We start from the raw sequence: 20,602 nt of genomic DNA on the forward strand, positions 1-20,602 counted from the left end.
CAGCTGCTTACCAAATAATTCCTCCCCAGAAGAATGAGAAAAAAACATAAAAGGCCAGAGAACCCCAAATCACAAAATGATTTATCCATGTCCAGAATCGGGTATCCAAGGCGAGCTGAAAAGATACAACAGAAGTGTGTTCATATATATATATATATATATATATATATATCTCAAAAATATACCAGGTAGTACATTATGGGTGTATGTACACACACACACACACACACACACACACACACACACACACACACACACACACACACGTATCACAAAAACACCAGGTAATACATTATGGTATCTGATAGACAGATATAATACCTATGGGTGGAGTCATATTTAGCCATGACTTAAAAGAAAATTGAGTGCTGCCCTGAGACCTCTAAATTCTATAGTACAGGCATGGAAGTGTAGTTAAGTCAACCCATTTATAGGTGGAAGGCTACAGATGTCTCAGTGACAGGTGACATATGAAGCAGCAGTAATAACTAGGAGGCCAAAGTCACAAGTTTTCAGGGAATAGTGTCCAGGGATATAAAGCAAAGAAGAAGATACAGATGGTTGAGGTAAGTCTGCCAAAAACGGTCAGAGGAATTTCATTATGCTTTCTCAACTAGTAAAGTCCCAGTTTCTGAGTCTCCAGGACAGCATTTAACAAGACTTTATAGCACTATTACACGGTTACATAGCAATGACAAGGATTTTGCCAAAGTTATCTTTCTTCTGTCATACAGATAATTTTTGTTTAGTTTTGAGGTAGGGACTTTCACTCAACCCATCCTGGCCTGTAACTATATAGGATAGACTGGCTTTGGATTCCAAATACAGGGATTACAGATACAGATAATCATGCTTAGCCCTGCCTCATATCTTTATATACATCATTAACTAACATATAGCTACATTTCAGTAATTAATAGAGTTTATAAAATAACATTACTACCAAGTTCTTTTGGATACATATCTTGTATACAAACATTTGTATAAAAACATTTATTTCAGTGTCATAATCACTAAACTTCTTGTAAAGCCAGCCAGGGATCTGAAATAGATTCCAATTTTTTAAAGATCCAATTTTTTTAATATTAAAAAATAATGTAGTGGCTGGAGAGATGGTTCAGTGGTTTAAGGGAACTAGCTGCTCTTCAAGAGGACCCAGGTTCACGTCTCATCTCCCAGATAGCAGCTCACTCTAACTCCAGTCTCAGGAGATCCATTGTTTTCTTCTCGCCTCAGTGGACATTTTATGCAAATGGTGTTCTGACACACATGCAAGCAAAGCATTCACATACACAAAAATGAACAGAAAACTTAGACCAATTGCTTTAGGACTTTACTCATTAGGAATTAAAAGCTACAACAAAAAGGACAAAAGAAGTTATTGTCTATTTCTTTTTAACAATAAAAGAAATTCAGAAAAAATTATTATATTTTTATATGTATGTGCAAATGCATGCAGATACCCAAAGAGGCTGCTGGACGCCCTGCAACTGATATTACAGCCAGTTGTGAATCTCGCGACATGGGGCCTAGGAATAGAACTCCAGTCCTCTGCAAGTGTTCTGCTGAGCCATCTCTTCAGGCCCCAGATAGAAGTTCTTAGCATACAAATAATATTAATGTATATTCCTGAGCTTTCAGCCTGTTTATATGTAATTTGATGCAATTCCTTAAACACAACAGTCACTTGTTTTCTTTGCAAGCAGGTGTCAATCACAGACAGCTTCTTGGTTAGCAGTGGGAATCCATGCCATTCCTGCCTCTGCTTTCCAATGCCTTATTTTTGTTTTTGCTTTGTTTGCCTATTTGCTTTTTTCTTTTCTTTCTTTTTTTATTTATTGGGGGAGAGAGAGAGACAGAAGGAGACAGAAAGGAAGGGAGCCAGGGAGGGAGGGAAGAAGAGAGGGAGGGGAGGGGGGGCAGGACATAGATTTAGGTAGGTAGGTAGGGAGATAGGTAGGTAGATAGGTAGGAAGGATCTGGGAGAAATTAGGGAAGGGAGAAAGCATGATCAGAATATACTAAATTTCTTTTCAATAATAAAACAAAACAAATAATACCAGAGATTAAGAAGGAATAGATTTCCAATATAAGTATGGTGTCTGAATTTCTTAACACTAAAAGAAAATAGCATAGAATATGTACTAGACAGAAATGATAAGTAGTATACAAATGCCACAATAAAACCCTTAGCATCATACACTTTTTAGTTAGCATTCAGACAAGGGCTTGGATAACAAATAGTAATACAAAGATTAAGTGATAAAAGTTATATAAAATATATTTGAATGAATAAAAATCTAACCTTCAGAGTTACAGTGAATACTAAGACTGTAAAAACAATGGTTCCAAATGTCCAATTTCCATAAATCTGAAAAACATTTAACAATTACATGTATCATGAATACACAAGCCTGCTGAAGAAATAAAGTCAAGTTTAATCCTGAATGAAACTGACAACAATCTTTATGAATTACTTGGGAAAATAGCTGGTCACTAAAATAAAGTTGCAATCTAGACTTTCATGGATAGACACACCACACTGGTGGTGTGACGATCCTTACTACTTTATAGCATCAAACAGGGAGCTCATTGGTTTGATAAAGAAAGAGGAAAAAGAATACTATTCCACTAGAAGCACCACTCATCAAAATCAAAATCAGGACTCATGCTACTAATGAGTTTGATATTTTTGTGCTAGACTATAAGAAGAGTTCTCACATAAACAGGAAGCCTCCCATTTTTAAGAGAGTCTAATGTTCTGACTATGAACACCCTGTCTGTTAGCATGTGCACACCAGAGAAGCAGTTCCACTTATAAATCCAAAGGACGGCAAGGAATGGCACATATGCTTACCAAACGCTGTCAAGATCTGAATGCATAACATTGAAACAGAAAATGAGATGTAAAACGTTTTTACAAAATAAAAACAAAATAAGGTTAATAGAAGAAAAAAGGATTCAACCAAATCATACATGGGTTTAGCTGCTGGTAATTCATACGCTTATGCAATTTTAGCAAACACTTAAAAAGGATGGTGACATATACAATAGAATCTTAATTTGGACTTTATAAACTCAAAATACAAGACGAATCAGAAAAGCCTGAGCCACTGACTCTTAAATTCCACGTGGTACATTGGCTAAGCTAATGAATGTCAACATAAAACAAATCTGAAGCAAAGTATTTTTCAGCAGTAGCCAGCTACATACAATTTTTGTGTCAAAATAAAAAATAAAAGCCACAGAATTATAGGTGAAGGATCTGAGAAATCACAAAGCTGAATCTCTAATTACTAGACAACAAAAGTTGACTTGGAAAGCTAATGTGACTTTCCTAATGATACCCAAGATTGTGCAGCACCATCTGTAGCAAGTGCTAGGGATATGCATTCTACAGGTAATATTTTTCTAGTAGTTATGATTAATAATTAGAATTCATACTAAAGCAATTTAGTCCAAATTAGAGGGGCCTGACTGTAGTAGCTAACTTCAAAGTAGTGTTCAAATTCACTGAGCATAACTTTTGTATTAAGAGATGTTAGTTATGTAGGTTTCAGACATATTAAATATAATAAATTACTTTTGAAACATAGTTTTGCTTCACATTTATGATCAGTAAGAATGACTGTGAAAGAAGAGTACCATGGCAAAGAGTACATGGCAAAGGAGAACATAATAAAAACATGCAAGACAGAAGGTTTCCAGTGTAGCTACAGAAGATGGCCTCCTCCCTTGCTTCAGTAATTTTCCTCTAGAATACATGTAGGCCAAAACTGTCCCAGTGCAGCTACTCACTGCTATTGCCATTTTCTCAGAAAGTAGGAGCAGAACCAAGAGAACTCTTAAAACAATCACACAAACATACATCACTCTACGCCCATGTTGAAAAGCAGGAAAGAGAGAAAAGACTTCTCTCTTTATGGACTGGTCTAACGTAGTACTGAGACACAGTAGCTACCTGCTTCAACTCCAAACAAGGAAAACTACTAACTAGGAATTAAAAATGAGATGTCAAGCTGTGCAGGAACATGGAAAAAGACTTTTTTTTATATTACAACACACAGGTACAAAGTCTAAAGCATCAAGAACTCTCTTCACTTCTTAAAAACTACATACCAATTGAGATTCCCAAAGGGTTTGCTTAAGCTCTCTTCCTACATACACATACAAAAGGAATTTCTTATGCCAGTAGTTCCTTTATGTTAAAGAACTAGTGTCAAAAAAGTTTGCAAAATAAATACTGAGAAATTAATACCACGAGAGTGTACATGTGATAAATGCTGTGCCTATTGGAAAAGTACACGTTCTTTTTACCTTTCCATTGTCTTCTAAGGATGTAGTCTGAAAAAGGAAATAAGTCCCAAAGAAGAACACTGTCCCTTCAAATGCAGCCAGAAATGTCCAATATAAGAAGGGCCCCAACTGTAACATAGCATTGCCAGTAATTTTCCTGTTAAGAAATGGAGGGAAAAATTAATATATCTCTGTGGGCTGTTGAGTTAAAGACACAAGGAAATAAGAAAGGTGGGCATTTATTTGATCTCTTTATAATGAAGGGCCTACCCTAATGATCAGGAGATTTTTTAGTAAAGGAGTAGACTTACCAAAGTTCTATTTTCATGTAATGACTACCGGTTAGGGAGTCAGATGTAGTTCTACTGTGGTATGCTACGGTAAGTTACCCACACTTTACAATAGTTGGACACTTCAAGATAGGTAGGAAGGTCATCAGCACAGAGAAATGGTGCTATCTAAGATGAAAACGTTAACTGCTCTGACTTTATCATTATGTAGTGTATAGAGGTACTGAACTATAATACCACAGTATATAAACAACAAGTATTGTAAGTTAATACTGCTGTCTGACTGACATCTGCATTCTGATTTTATTGGTATGATATATAACCTGATATCAGTATTTTAAAGTTAATTCAAGTGACTCTAAGTATAGGAATTCACTCAGTAAGAGACAAAGTTAATATACAGTCCCGCATTAAATTAACTTCGACCATATATTGTCTTAGTTGGGTGTCCTGGAACAAGCCTTTTATCCCAGGAGAAGCAGGTGGCTCTCCAAGGTCAGTCTGGTCCATCATGATTTCTTATACAGCCGGAGCTATACAGTAAGACCATGTTTCAAAACAGCTAGACAAACACAACAACAAAAGTACATATATATTCTTAAAAAATGCTACCAAGTTTTCTTTTTCTTTTTTTTGTATTTGGGGTTTCTTTTTCCCCCCCCATCTTTATTAAATTGGATATTTCTTATTTACATTTCAAATGTTATTCCCTTTCCCGGTTTCTAGGCCAACATCCCCCTACCCTCTCCCCCTCTAACCTATGTGGATGTTCCCCTTCCCATCCTCCCCCCATTACCACCCTCCCAACTCAAAACTTTTGAGGATATGAAACTCATGATAACCAAAATGCAATGAGTACATAGAAAACATAAGCTAAATAAACAGTATTAATATCATAACTAACTCTTTTTATGTCTTTTTGTAATTGGATATTTTTTATTTACATTTCAAATGTTATCCCATTTCTGGGTTTCCCGTCCATAAACCCTCACTCCCATCTCCCCCACTTCTTCTATGAGGGTATTCCCCTACCCATCCACACCCCCCAACATTCCCCTACACTTGGTGGGGGTGTTGAGCCTTAGCAGGACCAAGGGCCTCTCCTCCCATTGGTGCCCAACAAGGGCAACCCCTGCAGCTGGAGCCATGGGTCTCTTGTGTACTCTTTTCGGATGCTACCAAGTTTTCTAACTGCATCTGCTAAATATTTCACTTTCTTATTGGAAGTGTAACCTTTTTAAAATTGGTCTTAGTTTTCCACCAAGTCGCTAGAAGGTGTACAATGATGTCCTGATAAATGGCAGGTAGACACAGTAAAATTAAAATTTCAAAACCAGCATATTCTTCTCAGTCAATATCAGAATATCAGAAACAGGTCTGAACCAAGAAGATGGGTTTGTGCATGGATCTCTTTTTCTGCTTCTCTTTTCAATTCCTTTTACCATGTGTCAGTGTATCTAAGCACTTAACTAGCACTCCTACTGACAATACTACAGAAATGTCACTGGGTGATGTTGACAAATCATAAAACTTTTTTTTATCTTATAGGACTTTTACATGCAAACCTGAAATTCAAAGAATGTTGTCTATAAACAGAAAAGCAGGAGAAGAAAGATGTACCTGTTTCTCAGAAACAGGAAAAATATCTCTCTAAAGACCCTTGGAGTTAGTACTTAGCTAGTGTGACTTTTCTAGTCACTGACTTAGACTAGGGCAAAGAGGACAAAAGTAGAAAGAATGATCTATTTTAGCTGAACCACTTAATGAATCGAGTGATCAGTTCTGTAGATGAAATAAAACACACTACTTAAAAGCCCAACACAGTGACTTACGTATCAATAATACCAGGACCAACACAAGAAGATTTCACAAATTTTAGGCTGGTCTGAGCTACACCATGAGTTCCAAACAAACTTGGACTACAGAGTGAGAAACTGTCTGATGATGTTTCCAACTCACATATACAATCGAGGGTCTGCAGTCAGAGCATCAATGTTGATGTGCTGTTCCAGTAGACTGTAAGCCAGGATGGGCAGGGATGTGAAACAGATATTATACATTGTAAGATAAGCAGCATCATAGAGCGGCTGAAAAGACAAACAGGAAAACAATGTACTGCAGTCATTCACCTATGAGATAATTACATATTTGCAAATCTTCTAGCTAAATAGATTTTTTAAAATGCTTTTTGGGGCAACAATAAAAACTTTGTAAGTAGAAATAGTTTGGACTTTTAATCTGGAATGAACTACAATCCTGGAATAGAGGACCTACATGTGATCCAGATCTTGAGGCCAGAAAACACAGGCTTTTGACGCCATTGTTGAGGAATAGCAGCCATGAAAAGCTTAGGCACCGATGTGGTGGTACACAGATATAATCCCAGGAGACAAAAGGCAGGTAGATCTCTAAATTCAAGGCCAGTCTTGAACAGAGGAAGTTTTAGGTGAAGAAAAGCTGAAGCAGTTATAGTGCTACATGCCTTTAATCATAGCATTCAGGAGACAGAGCCATGGAGATCTTTGTGCTCAAGGTCAATCTACAGGAAGCTCCAGAGTAGGGAAGTTGAAAAACAAAACTGGTAGTAGAATAAGAATTGGGGGATGGATATCCCAGCCACAGAAAGTAGCAAGAAATGGGCTTCTGCCATATCTCTCTGTCATTAGAATCAAGGCTAGAAGGTACCAATGGGACAGTTGATGATGGTTAGCTGGAGCATTGATAAAAAAAAAAAAAGAGACTGGCAGCAGTGAGGTGTTTTCTCAGGGTAACCAGGAAGCTGTTTTCCAGAGATAGCCAGGTGGTTCCATGTGCTGCAGTTAGGTTAGTGAAGTGTAAGAATCCCAGGTGGTACTGGTTTTGAAAGTACAAGGCAGTCATGGAAGCAGCTGAGACTTAGCACTGTAAGATGCCAAGAAAGGCCATTGGTGAAAGTGCAGTCTCAGTTGTAGTTGATGGCCCAGGACTAAAGAATTAATGTAAGGAAGGTGAGTTTTGGCACCATGAAGAGAGCCTATAGAAGGCTATTGATAAAGTCTGGTTCAACAAAAGTATCCAGAGTATTGAAGATGTCAGAACCATGGAATGGCCACCAAGAACAATACAGCAGTGATGTGGGAGTCAACCAGAGCCTACAGTGCTACAGAGGGCAGGGCTGGAGAAGTGAACAAGACCTTTGGAAGAACCAGAAGATGGGTGTGAATCTCAGACATTGGAACAGAAACTGTGAAGTTAAAAAGTTGACTTGGATACACCAAGATTTTAATGATGCCTGAATCTGTGGAATGAGAACTTGAAGACTATTGCGTATTATTATTTTTCTCCATCTTTTATTAAATTGGTATTTTGCTATTTAAAAAAAAAAAAAAAAAAAAAAAAAAAAAAAACTTTGTAAGTAAGGTCACCTTACCTAGTAAAGATTAAAATACTGAAAAATTCTATGTCATGATTAACATACCTGACCCTTTAATAGGATCAGGATCTTAATAATATTTCCTACTAACTTTAAATAAGATTTTTCAGGGGCTGGAGAGATGGCTCAGTGGTTAAGAGCACCGACTGCTCTTCCAGAGGTCCTGAGTTCAATTCCCAGCAACCACCTGGTGGCTCACAACCATCTGTAAAGAGATCTGATGCCCTCTTCTGGTGGGTCTGAAGACAGCTACAGTGTACTTATATATAATAAATGAATGAATCTTAAAAAAAAAAGATTTTTCAGCTGCTAAACATGCAGATATTCAGTAATTATTTTAGAAAAGATCATATACATATAAGTTAGGAGTCCTTAAAGAAAACTAAATCATAAGGGTAGCCAATGGATATTTGCAGATTTTTCTGGATATTACTTTTATATATATTGAGTTAATATTTTACAATCCCAAATAGTATAATAAAGCTCAAATCCTATAACAAAGCCATTTTAGCACCTTTTCCCTGACAGTTCCTCCTGTGTGTGTTCTCACTCCCTAAGAACTAATAAACCTAATTCAACCAACTATAAATATGTGCTGAGTGTTCTTTGTCTTGAGTGCTTTGACAGTGGTGAGCTCCCAAAACAGAGGATGGAATCCTGAAAGCTTTCAGTAAATACTAGACAAATGAACACAGAAGTCATGCCTTATTTGTAAAGATAGGAATTTGTAAAACTAGGAATCACAAAACTTTCCAAAAATTTTTCTGAAGATTTAAAAGTTATATATGTGTGTGTGTGTGTGTGTGTGTGTGTGTGTGTGTGTGTGGGTCTGTGTGTGGGTAAGTTTGTGTGAATGTGTGTGTTCAATGGGCCAGAAGAGGGTATTAAGAACCCCATGGAGCTGGACTTACAGACGGCTGTGAGCTATCCCCCATGGAAGCTAGTAACTAAATTCAGGTTCTCTGCTAAAGCAGTACGTGCTTTTAAATACCGTGCCATCTCTCTAGTCTACAAAATTCCTTTTAATTACTTTATGAACTTCATTCGGGTACACTGCTAGGTATCATTTGTGTTGTCTGAATTAAAGCATCCTGCACACACACACTTTCACATTTATATATGTAAATGTTCTGATTAATAAAATTCATTTAAATGTGACACTAACAATAAAGCTGTGTATTTTTAACCAGTGAAGTAAATATACAAGTGTAATGAAAGTCATGTGAAAGGTCGGAAACAACTGGAGAAGAACTTTTTAGTTCATTCACTAGTTGGCATCAAACCATTGGTAGAAAGCATAGTAAGTACCAAGCACTGAGGACAGATAGGATTCATCCTTTAGTCACCAAGGTGTTTAAATTCAACACAGAGATTAAGTAGAGTTGGGGGTATAAAGGGAGCTAATAGGGCTAGACGAAGGGATCATGACACTATTTGGTTCTAACGAAATAGGGCAAGACATATAGTATATTCAACATGCTCAAGGAGACTAAAAGGATGGCTCTGCACAGACTATGGAGACAACTTTCACATACTTTCTATGAACAAAGACTTAAGATCAGCCAAAAATATTGCAGTGAATTAAAAAACATAAAATGTGCTATGTTTCTGATTTTCAAATGAGTATTAGTTCATGACATACACTAGTAAATTTGCTTTGGAAACTACCTATTTTCACTAATGAGTAAATTAAAACAGCAACTCCTCAGATTGACTGGTGTATAATTTAGTCTTAAATTTGCTTCAAACAAAAGAAGCATCAATCTATTTTTGCTTCAGGATGGAAGTTTAAGGTTATGTGAGAGTTAATTGCAATTCTTAGAGACATAATTTGAGGAGACAGAATGTCCTACAAACAAGGTTTATTTGATAATAAATTGTCATCTTGTTAAACCTGTTACAAATGCATCCCTTTCACAGAAAAACAGACAAAAAATATCCTAGCTTTATTAAAAAAACAAAGGTGTTTTTTGTTGGTTTTAAATAGATTCGATTTCTCTGTTTTCACAGTCCACTCTGAATTGCAGGAAGTAGCTAATGAGGCTAGGGATGAAAAAGGCTACACATATGGATGAAACACACACTAAAGTATGCTGCTGCCAGCACTAAGACAGGTCCAAAGGCAAAAGTAAACACACACACTTTCTATCACCTCCTCAGAGAGCACCCCCTTACCTGGAACATTTATAAGATATCTGCTTAGCTTCTTCCCTAGGGTACTCTGGTCTGTCTGCATGTTCTTTTATTAGAGAGACTGTTCCAGATAGCTCCTTTAAAATAGTAGCCTCTCGCCTTGTTACAGTATATCATTTTATTATTATATTATATTTTTATAACCTTTATATTTTTTCTTCAGCGTACAAATATAGTATCCCACATCCCATATTTAATTGTCTACCTTCTTTCCTATCACTATATTGCAAGTTTTAATATAAGACATTTGTTTGGATTATTGTAATATTCTAAGACAAATTACTTTCTAGCATTACAATCAAGATAAAGCTTGCCTCTAAATGTGAAAATTTAGTGATAGCTACTCCGGTCAAAGACAGTCCCAGTATGGTTTCCCATCTTGACAACATCATTAAAGGGTTTATGGACTAACCAGACTTCTGAGTCCATCATCAGTATGGGTGTTGTATCTGCTACATTTCTACTAAGAAGGGCACATACCTGTTGTGAGAATCCACAGAAGAATTGGTACAAAAACTGTGGCAAAATGAAACAAAGGTTCTGGAAAATATTAAGAGAAAAGTTAGTATTTTTAGTCAATTAACTTTGAAACCAAAATGGCACTGTAAAAAGTCATTCTTAAATCCTTCTAATGTTAGAATGCAATAACTCTCTATTGCAAAGATGTAAAGAAATTAGTTTCAAATAAGTAATTCACACTAAGGTAATTTTGCCCTTACCCTAAGTAAAAGAGGCATATATACCAGAGACCTCTTGCTATTTTTAATTTTCCTTTCTTTTTTGGAGACAAAAGTCTCACACTAGAGTCAAGGTAGCTCAGACTTGCTATATTTCTCTAATCTGGTACCTCAAACTAATAATTTCCTTCTGTTTCAACCTTCCAAGTACTGGAATTGCAAGCATAAGACACCAGGACTGGCTTGCTATATTCTTCTTACAAGAAAGAGATAAGTTCATTTGACATGATACAACACCTAAAGTATTGTCCATTAAATATCAGTTGGATTTATATAATCACTATAGACTTACATAATACCCAAAGTGTGTATTTTGATCTTAGTGTCTGTGCTTGTTCTGTTCAGAAAGTATTTTCCTATGCCAATGGGATCAAGGCTATTACCCACTTTCTCTTCTATCAGGTTCAGTGTATTTGGCTTTATGTTGAGGTCTTTTGAGGTAGAGTTGAATTTTGTGCATGGTGATAAATATGGATTTATTTGGATTTTTCTACATGCAGCTGTTTAGCTGGACCAGCAAAATTTTTTTTAAAGATACTGTATTTTTCCAGTATGTAGTTCTACCTTTTTTGAAAAAAATTAAGGTCTCCATAGATGTACAGATTTATGTCTGGGTCTTAATTCAATTCTCTTGAACAACATGTGCTTCTTTTCTGGTGTTAATGCCATGTGTTATCATATCAGCTCTGTAGCACAACCTGAAACCAGGGCTAGTGATACATCCAACAGTTCTTCTGCTGTTCAGGACAGGATAGTGATCTGGGTGTTTTGTGTTTCCACATGAAGCTAAATCTTGTCCTTTCAAGATCTGTGACGATTTTGATGGCAGCTGCATGGAATCTGTAGATTGCTTTTGGTAGGTTAACCCTTTTTACTATGTTAACCCTACCCTAACCCCAAAACATGGGAGATTTCTCTATCTCCTGATAGCTTCTTCAATTTTTCTTCAACGACTTGGAGGATTTTTGGTTTTGGGGGTCAAGATTTGGTTTCTCTGTATAGCCTTGGCTATGGTAGAACTAGCTCTGTAGACCAGGCTGGCCTGAAACGTGAAAAGATTCACCTGCCTCTGCCTCCTGAGTGCTGGAATTAAAGGTGTACCACCACCAGATGAAGTTCCTAGTATACAAGTCTTGCTTAGTTAGAGCTACCCCAAGACTGTTTCCCTGATTTCTTTCTCAGCCTATTTGTCATTTGGGCTATTGATTTTCTTGAGTTAATCTTCTTTTCATATACTTTATTGAAGGTGTTTATAAGTTATAGGAGTTACCTGGTGGAATTCTGGGGGCTATATAATCTGTGAATGACCATACATTGCCTTTTTCCTTTCCAATTTGCATCCTCTTGATCTCCATCAATTGCTCCTGATAAAGCTTTAAGCAATTATGGAAAGAATGGACAATCTTTTCCTGATTTTTGTGGAATTGCTTTGAGTTTCTCTCCATTTCACCTAATGTTGGCTATAGGCTTGCTGTAAAGGTGTATGTTGCTTGTATCCCTAAATTCTTAAGGACTTTTATCATGAATCGTGTTGGATTTTGTCAAAGGCTTTTTCAGCATCTAATAAAATGATCATGTAACTTTTTCTTCTTTCAGTTTGATTATATGGTGGATTACACTGACAGAATTTTGTATGTTGAACCATTCCGCATCTCTGGGGTGAGGTCTATTTGATCATGGTTTTAAGGATGGATGGGATAGTAAGAATCAAGGCAAAGTAGTATTCATTTTAAACATACATGGTAAAGCCAGGCAAAATGGTACATAGCCAGAACTCTAGTGCTCAGGAGGCAGAGGCAGAACAATGGTAAGTTCAAGACCATTCTGGTCTACAAAGGGAGGCACTGTTTTTATACATTTGAAACAGCAAAACCACAAGAACAAAACAACTTAAAAATCCATGAATGGCAAGACAGTGTCTGACTGAGGGGTTACCTTATAAGTTGGAAAGTAGTATATTCTAAAGTATCTTGGTTGGATTATATGAGTAAGAGTGAACAAAGAAACAAATACAGATCTGTAACTAAAATACTCCATTAATGGGGAAACAATTTGAAACCGTCAACAAGACGGCTTATCAGTAAAGTGTAAGTACCGGAGATCATGGAGTTTCCTTCCCACCATCCAGATGAACAATTTACAATGCCCTTAACTCCAGCTCCAGGGTCATATGGCACCTTTGGGCACCTCCAATCATGTATACACACCCAGACACATATATTATTAAATATATACTTTTAAAAAAGAAGAGGGAATGACTTTTTTAATGTTAAACCAAAGATGGTTATAAGATTAGAATTTCTTTCTGGACAAAAGACAACTGTATAAAAGAAATAGTTGTAAGTCACTAATGTAGATGATAACGGACATGGAAGGCATTGTCTACATAAATAATCTCTAATATCCTTTGTTGTGAATGAGGTCAGAACAATTTCTAACCACTGGTTAACATTTGGTAAATTAAGGCTTGTTTTATTCTTTTAACAGAGCATTCATTCCATCTGGGGGCACATGCTTGAATTACAAGACAAAATCTACCTGGAGGCAAACCAAGCTTTTTGGGAAAAGTCAGATTCTCAAACAAATGTACAGGACAGATCTTCACAGGGACCTCCTATTTGGGAAAGGCCACAAAGAATCAGCGATGCCAAGGCCAACAGACACTAACTCTGAAGGAGATTCCTGGAATTAACCTACTGTGGAAATACAGTTCTCATACTTCCTAGCTGTAAAATCAGGACCAGTTAGAGCATTTCCCTGAGGTCTAATTATTTTTTAGTATGGGATAGTTTATTTAGGGAATGGGGAGGGGAGTTGAGGAGGAAATAGAGACGCAGAAAGGAAGAGAAAGGGAGGGGAAAGTAGAGGCAGGCCAGAAACACGTGGAGAGAGAGGGGGGGAGGGGAATGGGGAGAGAAAGGACAGAGATAGTAAGAGGGTAAGAGAGTAAGAGAGAGGTCTATTTTTTATATAATTAAAAATGACATACTACAACCTGCCTCATAGGAGACTTGCCGGGATTGATTAATTAATGAAATGCTTCTGTTAAACAACAATATGTTTTACATACCCTGGGTTCATTATCATCAATTAAACTGTAATCTTCCTTGTTCAATGTTTAGCCCCAAAACTAGTTAATACAGGCTGGCAGGCAAATCTGGAAACTTAGGATATGGATGGAATATATATATAATATATATAACATATATATATTATACATATATATATACATACACACAAACAAAATCACATGCTATATACATTTTCACTTCTATGTACACAGATATTGTTACCTATAAACATTTTCTTTTCTTTCTTGTTTTAGAGACAAAGTCTCCATCATTTAACTCTGGCTGTTCTCAAATTCATGCAAACCAGGTTAACCTCAAACTCGTGAGCAATCGATCCACTTGTTTCTACTTCCTGCATGCTGAGATTAAAGGTGTGTGCTACTGTAACTGGCTCATTTTAATTTTTTTTATTTAACAAATGCACATATAGGAGCCTTGGCATCTGGTGCTTTATGCGGCAAGAATGATCACTGATGATGACTCATTTAATGGGTCATAGATGAGAGAATGAATGAAGAAATGAAATAGATGTTAGACAAGATATAGGCTTGGTCTGATAGACTACCTAAGGAATATCCTGGGGAAGGCTAGATAAACAGTTATCAGAAGGGTGACAACCACAAAAATCTCCTGTCTAATCCAAAGTAAAGTAGGAAACCTTGAAAAGCAGAACAGAAAAAATACTGAATCTGCCCTTAAGGGATAGCATAGTCTGGGGAAATCCCTTCTCTCTGTGAGAGTGATCACTGAAACAGTGCTTAAAAGAAAAAGCCTCAAATATCAGCATAATACTCTTAGTAAATGACAAAGGAAGAAGGAAGAAAGGAGACAAAAGTTATGCATGGTAGCTGCAGAGAAAAGCTTTTGGGGGGGGGGACACCTTTTCCTTGGCACTGAACTGGAACAGCTGTAGAATACCATTTTAAAAGACCCCTGCTGAGCTGATGGCTCCAGAGGCTCCAAACAATACTGGGCTGCTCTCTGGAAACTCAAAGTGAACTACAGGCTAACCTGGCCAGAATACCTCTGCACTATGGTGAAGAAACAGTGCATCAAAACCACAGTGATCAGCTAGGTGAAAACCTGCTCAGAGACAGTTTCCAAAGCATAATATCCACGAGAAGACAAACAGCTAAATGAAATAAGCAAACAGAGGATGTGAAAGCATAATTCAACAGCTAGAAATACTAAAATAGAAAACAAATAGAAATACTGGAAACAAATTTTCAGTAAGTCAAATGCTAAGCTCCTTAAAAAGCTTCAGTAATAGAATGGATAAAAGGAGAACAGACTGTCAGGGCTTAAAGACAAGGCAAAGACACTGAAACATAAGACAATGACAAAGAGAAATTAATAAGACAGAGAGATGGCTCAGTGAGGAAGGACATCTGCTGCAAAGCCTGGCAGTCTGAGTCTGATACCCAGGACCTACATGATAAAGGGGGAAAGGGACTTCTTCAAGAGGCTGCAACACTTAGAATATATATATTCTCTCTTTCTCATTCTCTGTCTCTGTCTCTGTCTCTCTCTCTCTCGCACACTTTAAATGTAATTTTGATAAATAAAAAAATTAATAAGTTGGGGTTGGGGATTTAGCTCAGTGGTAGAGCACTTGCCTAGCAAGCGCAAGGCCCTGGGTTCAGTCCCCAGCTCCGAAAAAAAAATTAATAAGTTATAATCAGAATATCTGAGATCCATGGTGTGATGGTTTGTATATGCTGGGCCCAGGGAGTGTGACACTATTAGAAGGTGTGGCCTTCTTGGAGTAGGTGTGTCACTGTGGGTGTGGGCTTTAAGACCCTTGTCCTATGGCGGGGTTGGGGATTTGGCTCAGCGGTAGAGCGCTTGCCTAGCAACCATAAGACCCTGGGTTCGGGTCCCCAGCTCGGAAAAAAAAAAAAAAAAAAAAAAAGACCCTTGTCCTAGCTGCCTGGAGCCAGTGTTCTGCTTAGCTGAACAAAATATCTCTTTGGCTGGATCTAACATTATTATCCATGATTAAATATCATTAATATAATTTATACTTTAAGAAAGCTGACTTTAAAATAACTTCAAATCTTTCACATGCACAGTAATGCCTTGGTTTTGATTCACAGAGATTAAACTGCAGAGTGCAGCGCTGTGGTACACCATCTGTAACCTGGGGTCCCGGCTGAGTCAGAGGAGGATGTTCCAGCCCCAGTTACAAAAGACGTTTGATTCAAATCTGGGCAACAGAGCAAAGTCCTGTTTGAAAAATAATCCCCTGCAGAACAGCTAAATTATAAATATTTGACCACATACCTTGTAGAAGAAATATTGTACAAGATGTGCTATTCTCACATAGTATAGATGTCCATGAGCCAATAGCAGTTTCTTTAAATGTTTAAACTTTGGAACAGAATAATCACTATTCCTGGCTGCTTGACGACCTTCTTTTCCTTTAATACCTAAAGAGAGAATATTTCCATATGGTGCCAATTTTTTTTTACAATGACCAAATGCCTGATTTGTTTTTTATATTTTAATTTACTTAAATGTTGTAAATCAAGTGTGTGCTTTAGGTTTAGTTTTTTAAAAAATTAAAATGGGTTTTAACAGTGGTATTGACACATCAAATAAAAGTATGTTTAAGAGATAAGCTATTAGTTAATATAATAATATAAACCAATTAAGAAGAATTTCTATTTCAAGTACAAAGCAAAAAATTATCTGGCAGGGAAAAAGCCACTTGAACATTATTTAAGGCCTTCAGAATGTGCTGAATTGTACACAACACTAAACAGGCTGTGATATTAAGGCAGAAGTCTGGGTTCTGCAGTAAGGGAAACCAATGACAAGACAGTGTAACCCTGTCCCTGAATGAGGCTGAATAGCTACCCATGGATTTTATGAGTCATGGGCCATTTTCACATTGGTAATCAATGAATAAACTTAGAATTCTATGCTAAATCACTCTACTTCTGAATGGAAAAAGGACTTTTGGAATCTAAACATCACTATAACAATTTTCAAGATATTAATTCTATATGTGCTCCCAATCCATTGCTCAATGTTGTTGGGGCATTAGGTTGAATGCTTAATACCAATTGGGTGGGTAAAAACCTGATGAAGGTGGTAGAAAAACTGTTGGTGTATATCAATGTGAGACTTCAACAGCAGAGCCTACGGTGTTGATAAACAGCACTGTGTGGAAAATGAGCCGATTACTCATCAGCTCTTACACTCTAACAGTTAATAATCTTCAAAGAACGAGAGCAGTAAGACAGGAGGCAGCTTGGCTAGAGGTGTAACAAATTTAATAAAATATCATTCGTGCTGTCAAAATAAGAGCTACACAATTAATTGTTGTTCGAAAATGTTTGAAAAATCCACTTTGTAGCTGGGTGGTGATAGCACCCGCCTTTAATTCTCAGCATTTGGGAAGCAGAGGCAGGTAGATCTCTGAGTTTGAAGCCAGACTTCTCTACACGAAGAGTTCCAGGACCACTAGGGCTACACAGAGAAACAGTGTCAAAAACAAACAAACAAAAAAACCAAAACAAAAAAACCAAACAAAACAAAAAGATAAAAGAAAAAGGAAAAACCCACTTTGTTTGGCAAATATAAAAATACCCTCTAACTACAGTATTAGTAGGATCTTGGAATGCTCACTATTAGATGGAATCTTCCATTAGATTAACAATTATTTCCAAACTCAAATTTCAGATGGGTAACCAAAACAATCTAGAGTAAGCATTCAAGCTCCAAAGCAATACTAATAATAAGACTTTATGGAGGCCATTCCATTAAATATTTCTTACCTATTCCCACATGGGATTCCAAAATCATACTGACATCATTGGCGCCATCACCTATTGACAGTGTTATGGGGCTGCCTTTCAAGTTCTTCACCATTCTCACAATCTACCATTACATACAAAAGAGATAGAAAAGTCAAAAGCAGAATGTGAAACAACTCACTGGGTTTACTGTCATTTATAAGTAAACAGAAATATATGATTTCTCAGGTCTAAAGCAACAAGTCATTTACAATGCAACACTACCGCCCCATTGGTTTCTAGGTCTATATATGCAGAAATGCTCAAAACATTGCCTGCCATGCTTACTAAAGGCTGGCATGTTTACTTTTTTGCCATATTTTCATGTGATCATTTTAGATTATATTATAAATGTATAGGAGTGGAGGCCATGAATTGGATTTGAGGTAACATGTACAAAGCCACTAGAACGAGAACAGAAAAATCAGAACAGTGTTTTCCTCACTCCTATTCCCTCTTTTCTGAAGACATCTATCTCGCTTAGAATACCCCGATGAGCTAGGGACTCCACAAGAAGACCAATAGAGTCAACTAACCTGGACCCTTGAGGAATCTTAAGAGACTGAACCACCAACTAAAGAGCACACATGGGCTGGACCTAGGCCCCTCAAATGTATGTAGCAATGTGCAATTGGTCTTCATGTGGGTTACTTGATGATGTTTCCCGTCTGTGTATCCCGTTTCACCTAACTGGGCTGTCTTTTCTGGTCTCAGTGGAAAGAATGAGCCTGTTCCTGCAGTGATTTGTTGTGCCAGGGTAGACCTTCCCTTCTCAAAGGAGAAGGGAGGGGATATCAGGGAGGAGCTGCTGTGTGTGTGTGTGTGTGTGTGTGTGTGTGTGTGTGTGTGTGTGTGTGTGAATGTAGGGTTGCTGTGATTGGGATATAAAAGTAAAAAATAAATTGATGAAAAAAGAATATCTTAATAGTAATTATGGAATTTATACTAATTTTTGTACCTATATGACTTCCAATGAAATTTTACTAACTTTGCTCACTACCTAATATGGTTTATCTCTGTCAGATAGCTACATTTCAAAGGGGGTATCTCAAAGGAGGTGAGAGCTGCAGAAAAATATTCAAGATGGGTGTACAAATTCAGTTACTTTCCAAATAGTATCTTATCTAGATGTGAAAATGATTGCAGTATGGCTCATTGTTGTGTTCGGGACAAATACTGAACAAAAATATTCACCTCTGGTGTTGTTGAACAGTTCTGCTTTAGGGTGCTCCAAAACCTCCTGGGAAAGTTACTTGTGGACATATCTGGGTTAAAGCTATCTTTCCACTCTGTTTCAGATAGTCACTGCTTGCTATCTATTTATTCTCAAGACTCCTTGGCATTTAGTGGCCTTAACGAGAATATACATGTTTCAGCTGCTAAATAATGCTTTCTAAAAAGTCTGTCCCTTTGATGTCTCTAACTGGTTAGCATATATAAAATTCATTTTCCATATAAATGAAGTGATTACAAATAATCTATGTAAGGAAGGCACACCACAATCATTTCTTTAAATAATACTAAGATTTTAGTTGTGCTAAAAGCATTAAAAAAAAATCCTACATGCCCAATGTCGTTCAACATAAAAATGAAGAGAAATGTTAGCTTTTGTCTGATCTCTCTTTACAAATGATTGTCAGAAACAATCTCTTACTTTTTAAGAAAATAAAGGTAAAGAATCCAACCTCCGTTCCGTTTTGACGGGCTTTAGGCTAACGAATTAGTCCTTGGTATACTATGTGCAGCAGCGATTTCTACACCTCAGGATTAAACACTGCAGCTTGGAAGGCAATAAAATCATCCAGGATGACAACGTTTGCAAGAAAAGTATAGGTTAGGTTGAAAGATTAATTTGTCCTTGTGGTCACTGACAAGAAAGTCATGAAGGCTTTGGTAAGGGGAACATGGAGTCCCCCCACCCCAAATCTCTTCAAGTTACCCATACTAGTAGTTTTTCTCTAACTGTAGGTAACTTTAAAGAAAAAGAAGTAACCTAACTAAAAATAACTTTATTCATCAAGTATAAATGTTTGCAGCATACCATTCCAAAGAATATACTACTATGCAAAATGAAGATATGTGGTCACTGAAAAGCATTTAAATGAAATAGAGATTAGTTACAAATACAAGTATATTAGATAACCAGATAAAGAATGAAGATAACAAAATATGCTCTCTGTACAGAAGTACATGCACATCCAATTATCCATACAGAAGCTGGTGAGATAGCTCAGTGGGTTAGGACACATGCTGCCAAGAATTAAGACCTGAATTTCAACCCTGAAACCCACATGGAGGAGGGACAGACTTATTCAAGCTGTCTTCTTATCTCCACATGTACAACAAAGTACATATACCACACAATAAATAAGTCAATGTAAAAAATTTCCATATAAGAAAGAGGAAAATGTTTGCCAATTAGGCATTATTTTACAGAAGACTAATTTAAATCATGAAATTCTAGTAAAATCTGTGTGTGCAGGGAAAGAAAGGGCTTTCCCAGAGAAAAGGAACGACATCCAAAAGGCACACAGGGAAGTAAACATAATAAACAGTGATAAAGTAGGTCTGGTGTGATCCTATCAAAGAATTTTCACATACAGATAATGGATTCAGGTCAGTAGGGAAGGTTATTGTCCAAGCAGCAGAGTACAGAAGGTACTGGTAGAACACAAAATGAAGAGGACACAAAGGCAGGCTAGGAGGCTAGTTACAGATGAAGTTTAGTGAGCTCTGCAGAAAGAAACAGGCAGAAAAGACTAGTAAAATGTACTAGTAAATACTCTACATACAAGAGTAAAGC

General features: G+C 37.0%; 1 protein-coding gene across 7 annotated transcripts in view; it reads right to left on the reverse strand.

Moving 5' to 3' along the window:
- The window catches only part of Atp11c (ATPase phospholipid transporting 11C), a 168,001-nt gene that overhangs the window by 14,028 nt on the left and 133,371 nt on the right, over positions 1-20,602 (reverse strand). For all 7 annotated transcript variants that reach the window (XM_032890479.1, XM_032890478.1, XM_032890482.1 and 4 more), the window contains 7 exons: positions 17,782-17,884; positions 16,283-16,428; positions 10,672-10,731; positions 6,546-6,673; positions 4,318-4,453; positions 2,306-2,371; positions 12-115 (listed from right to left, as the gene is read on the reverse strand). In XM_032890479.1, the coding sequence (XP_032746370.1) occupies positions 12-115; positions 2,306-2,371; positions 4,318-4,453; positions 6,546-6,673; positions 10,672-10,731; positions 16,283-16,428; positions 17,782-17,884 (743 nt within the window). The remainder of the gene's footprint in view (positions 1-11; positions 116-2,305; positions 2,372-4,317; positions 4,454-6,545; positions 6,674-10,671; positions 10,732-16,282; positions 16,429-17,781; positions 17,885-20,602) is intronic.

This window comes from Rattus rattus, chromosome X (genome assembly GCF_011064425.1).
Source record: "Rattus rattus isolate New Zealand chromosome X, Rrattus_CSIRO_v1, whole genome shotgun sequence".
In the NCBI taxonomy this organism is placed as follows: Eukaryota; Metazoa; Chordata; class Mammalia; order Rodentia; family Muridae; genus Rattus; species Rattus rattus.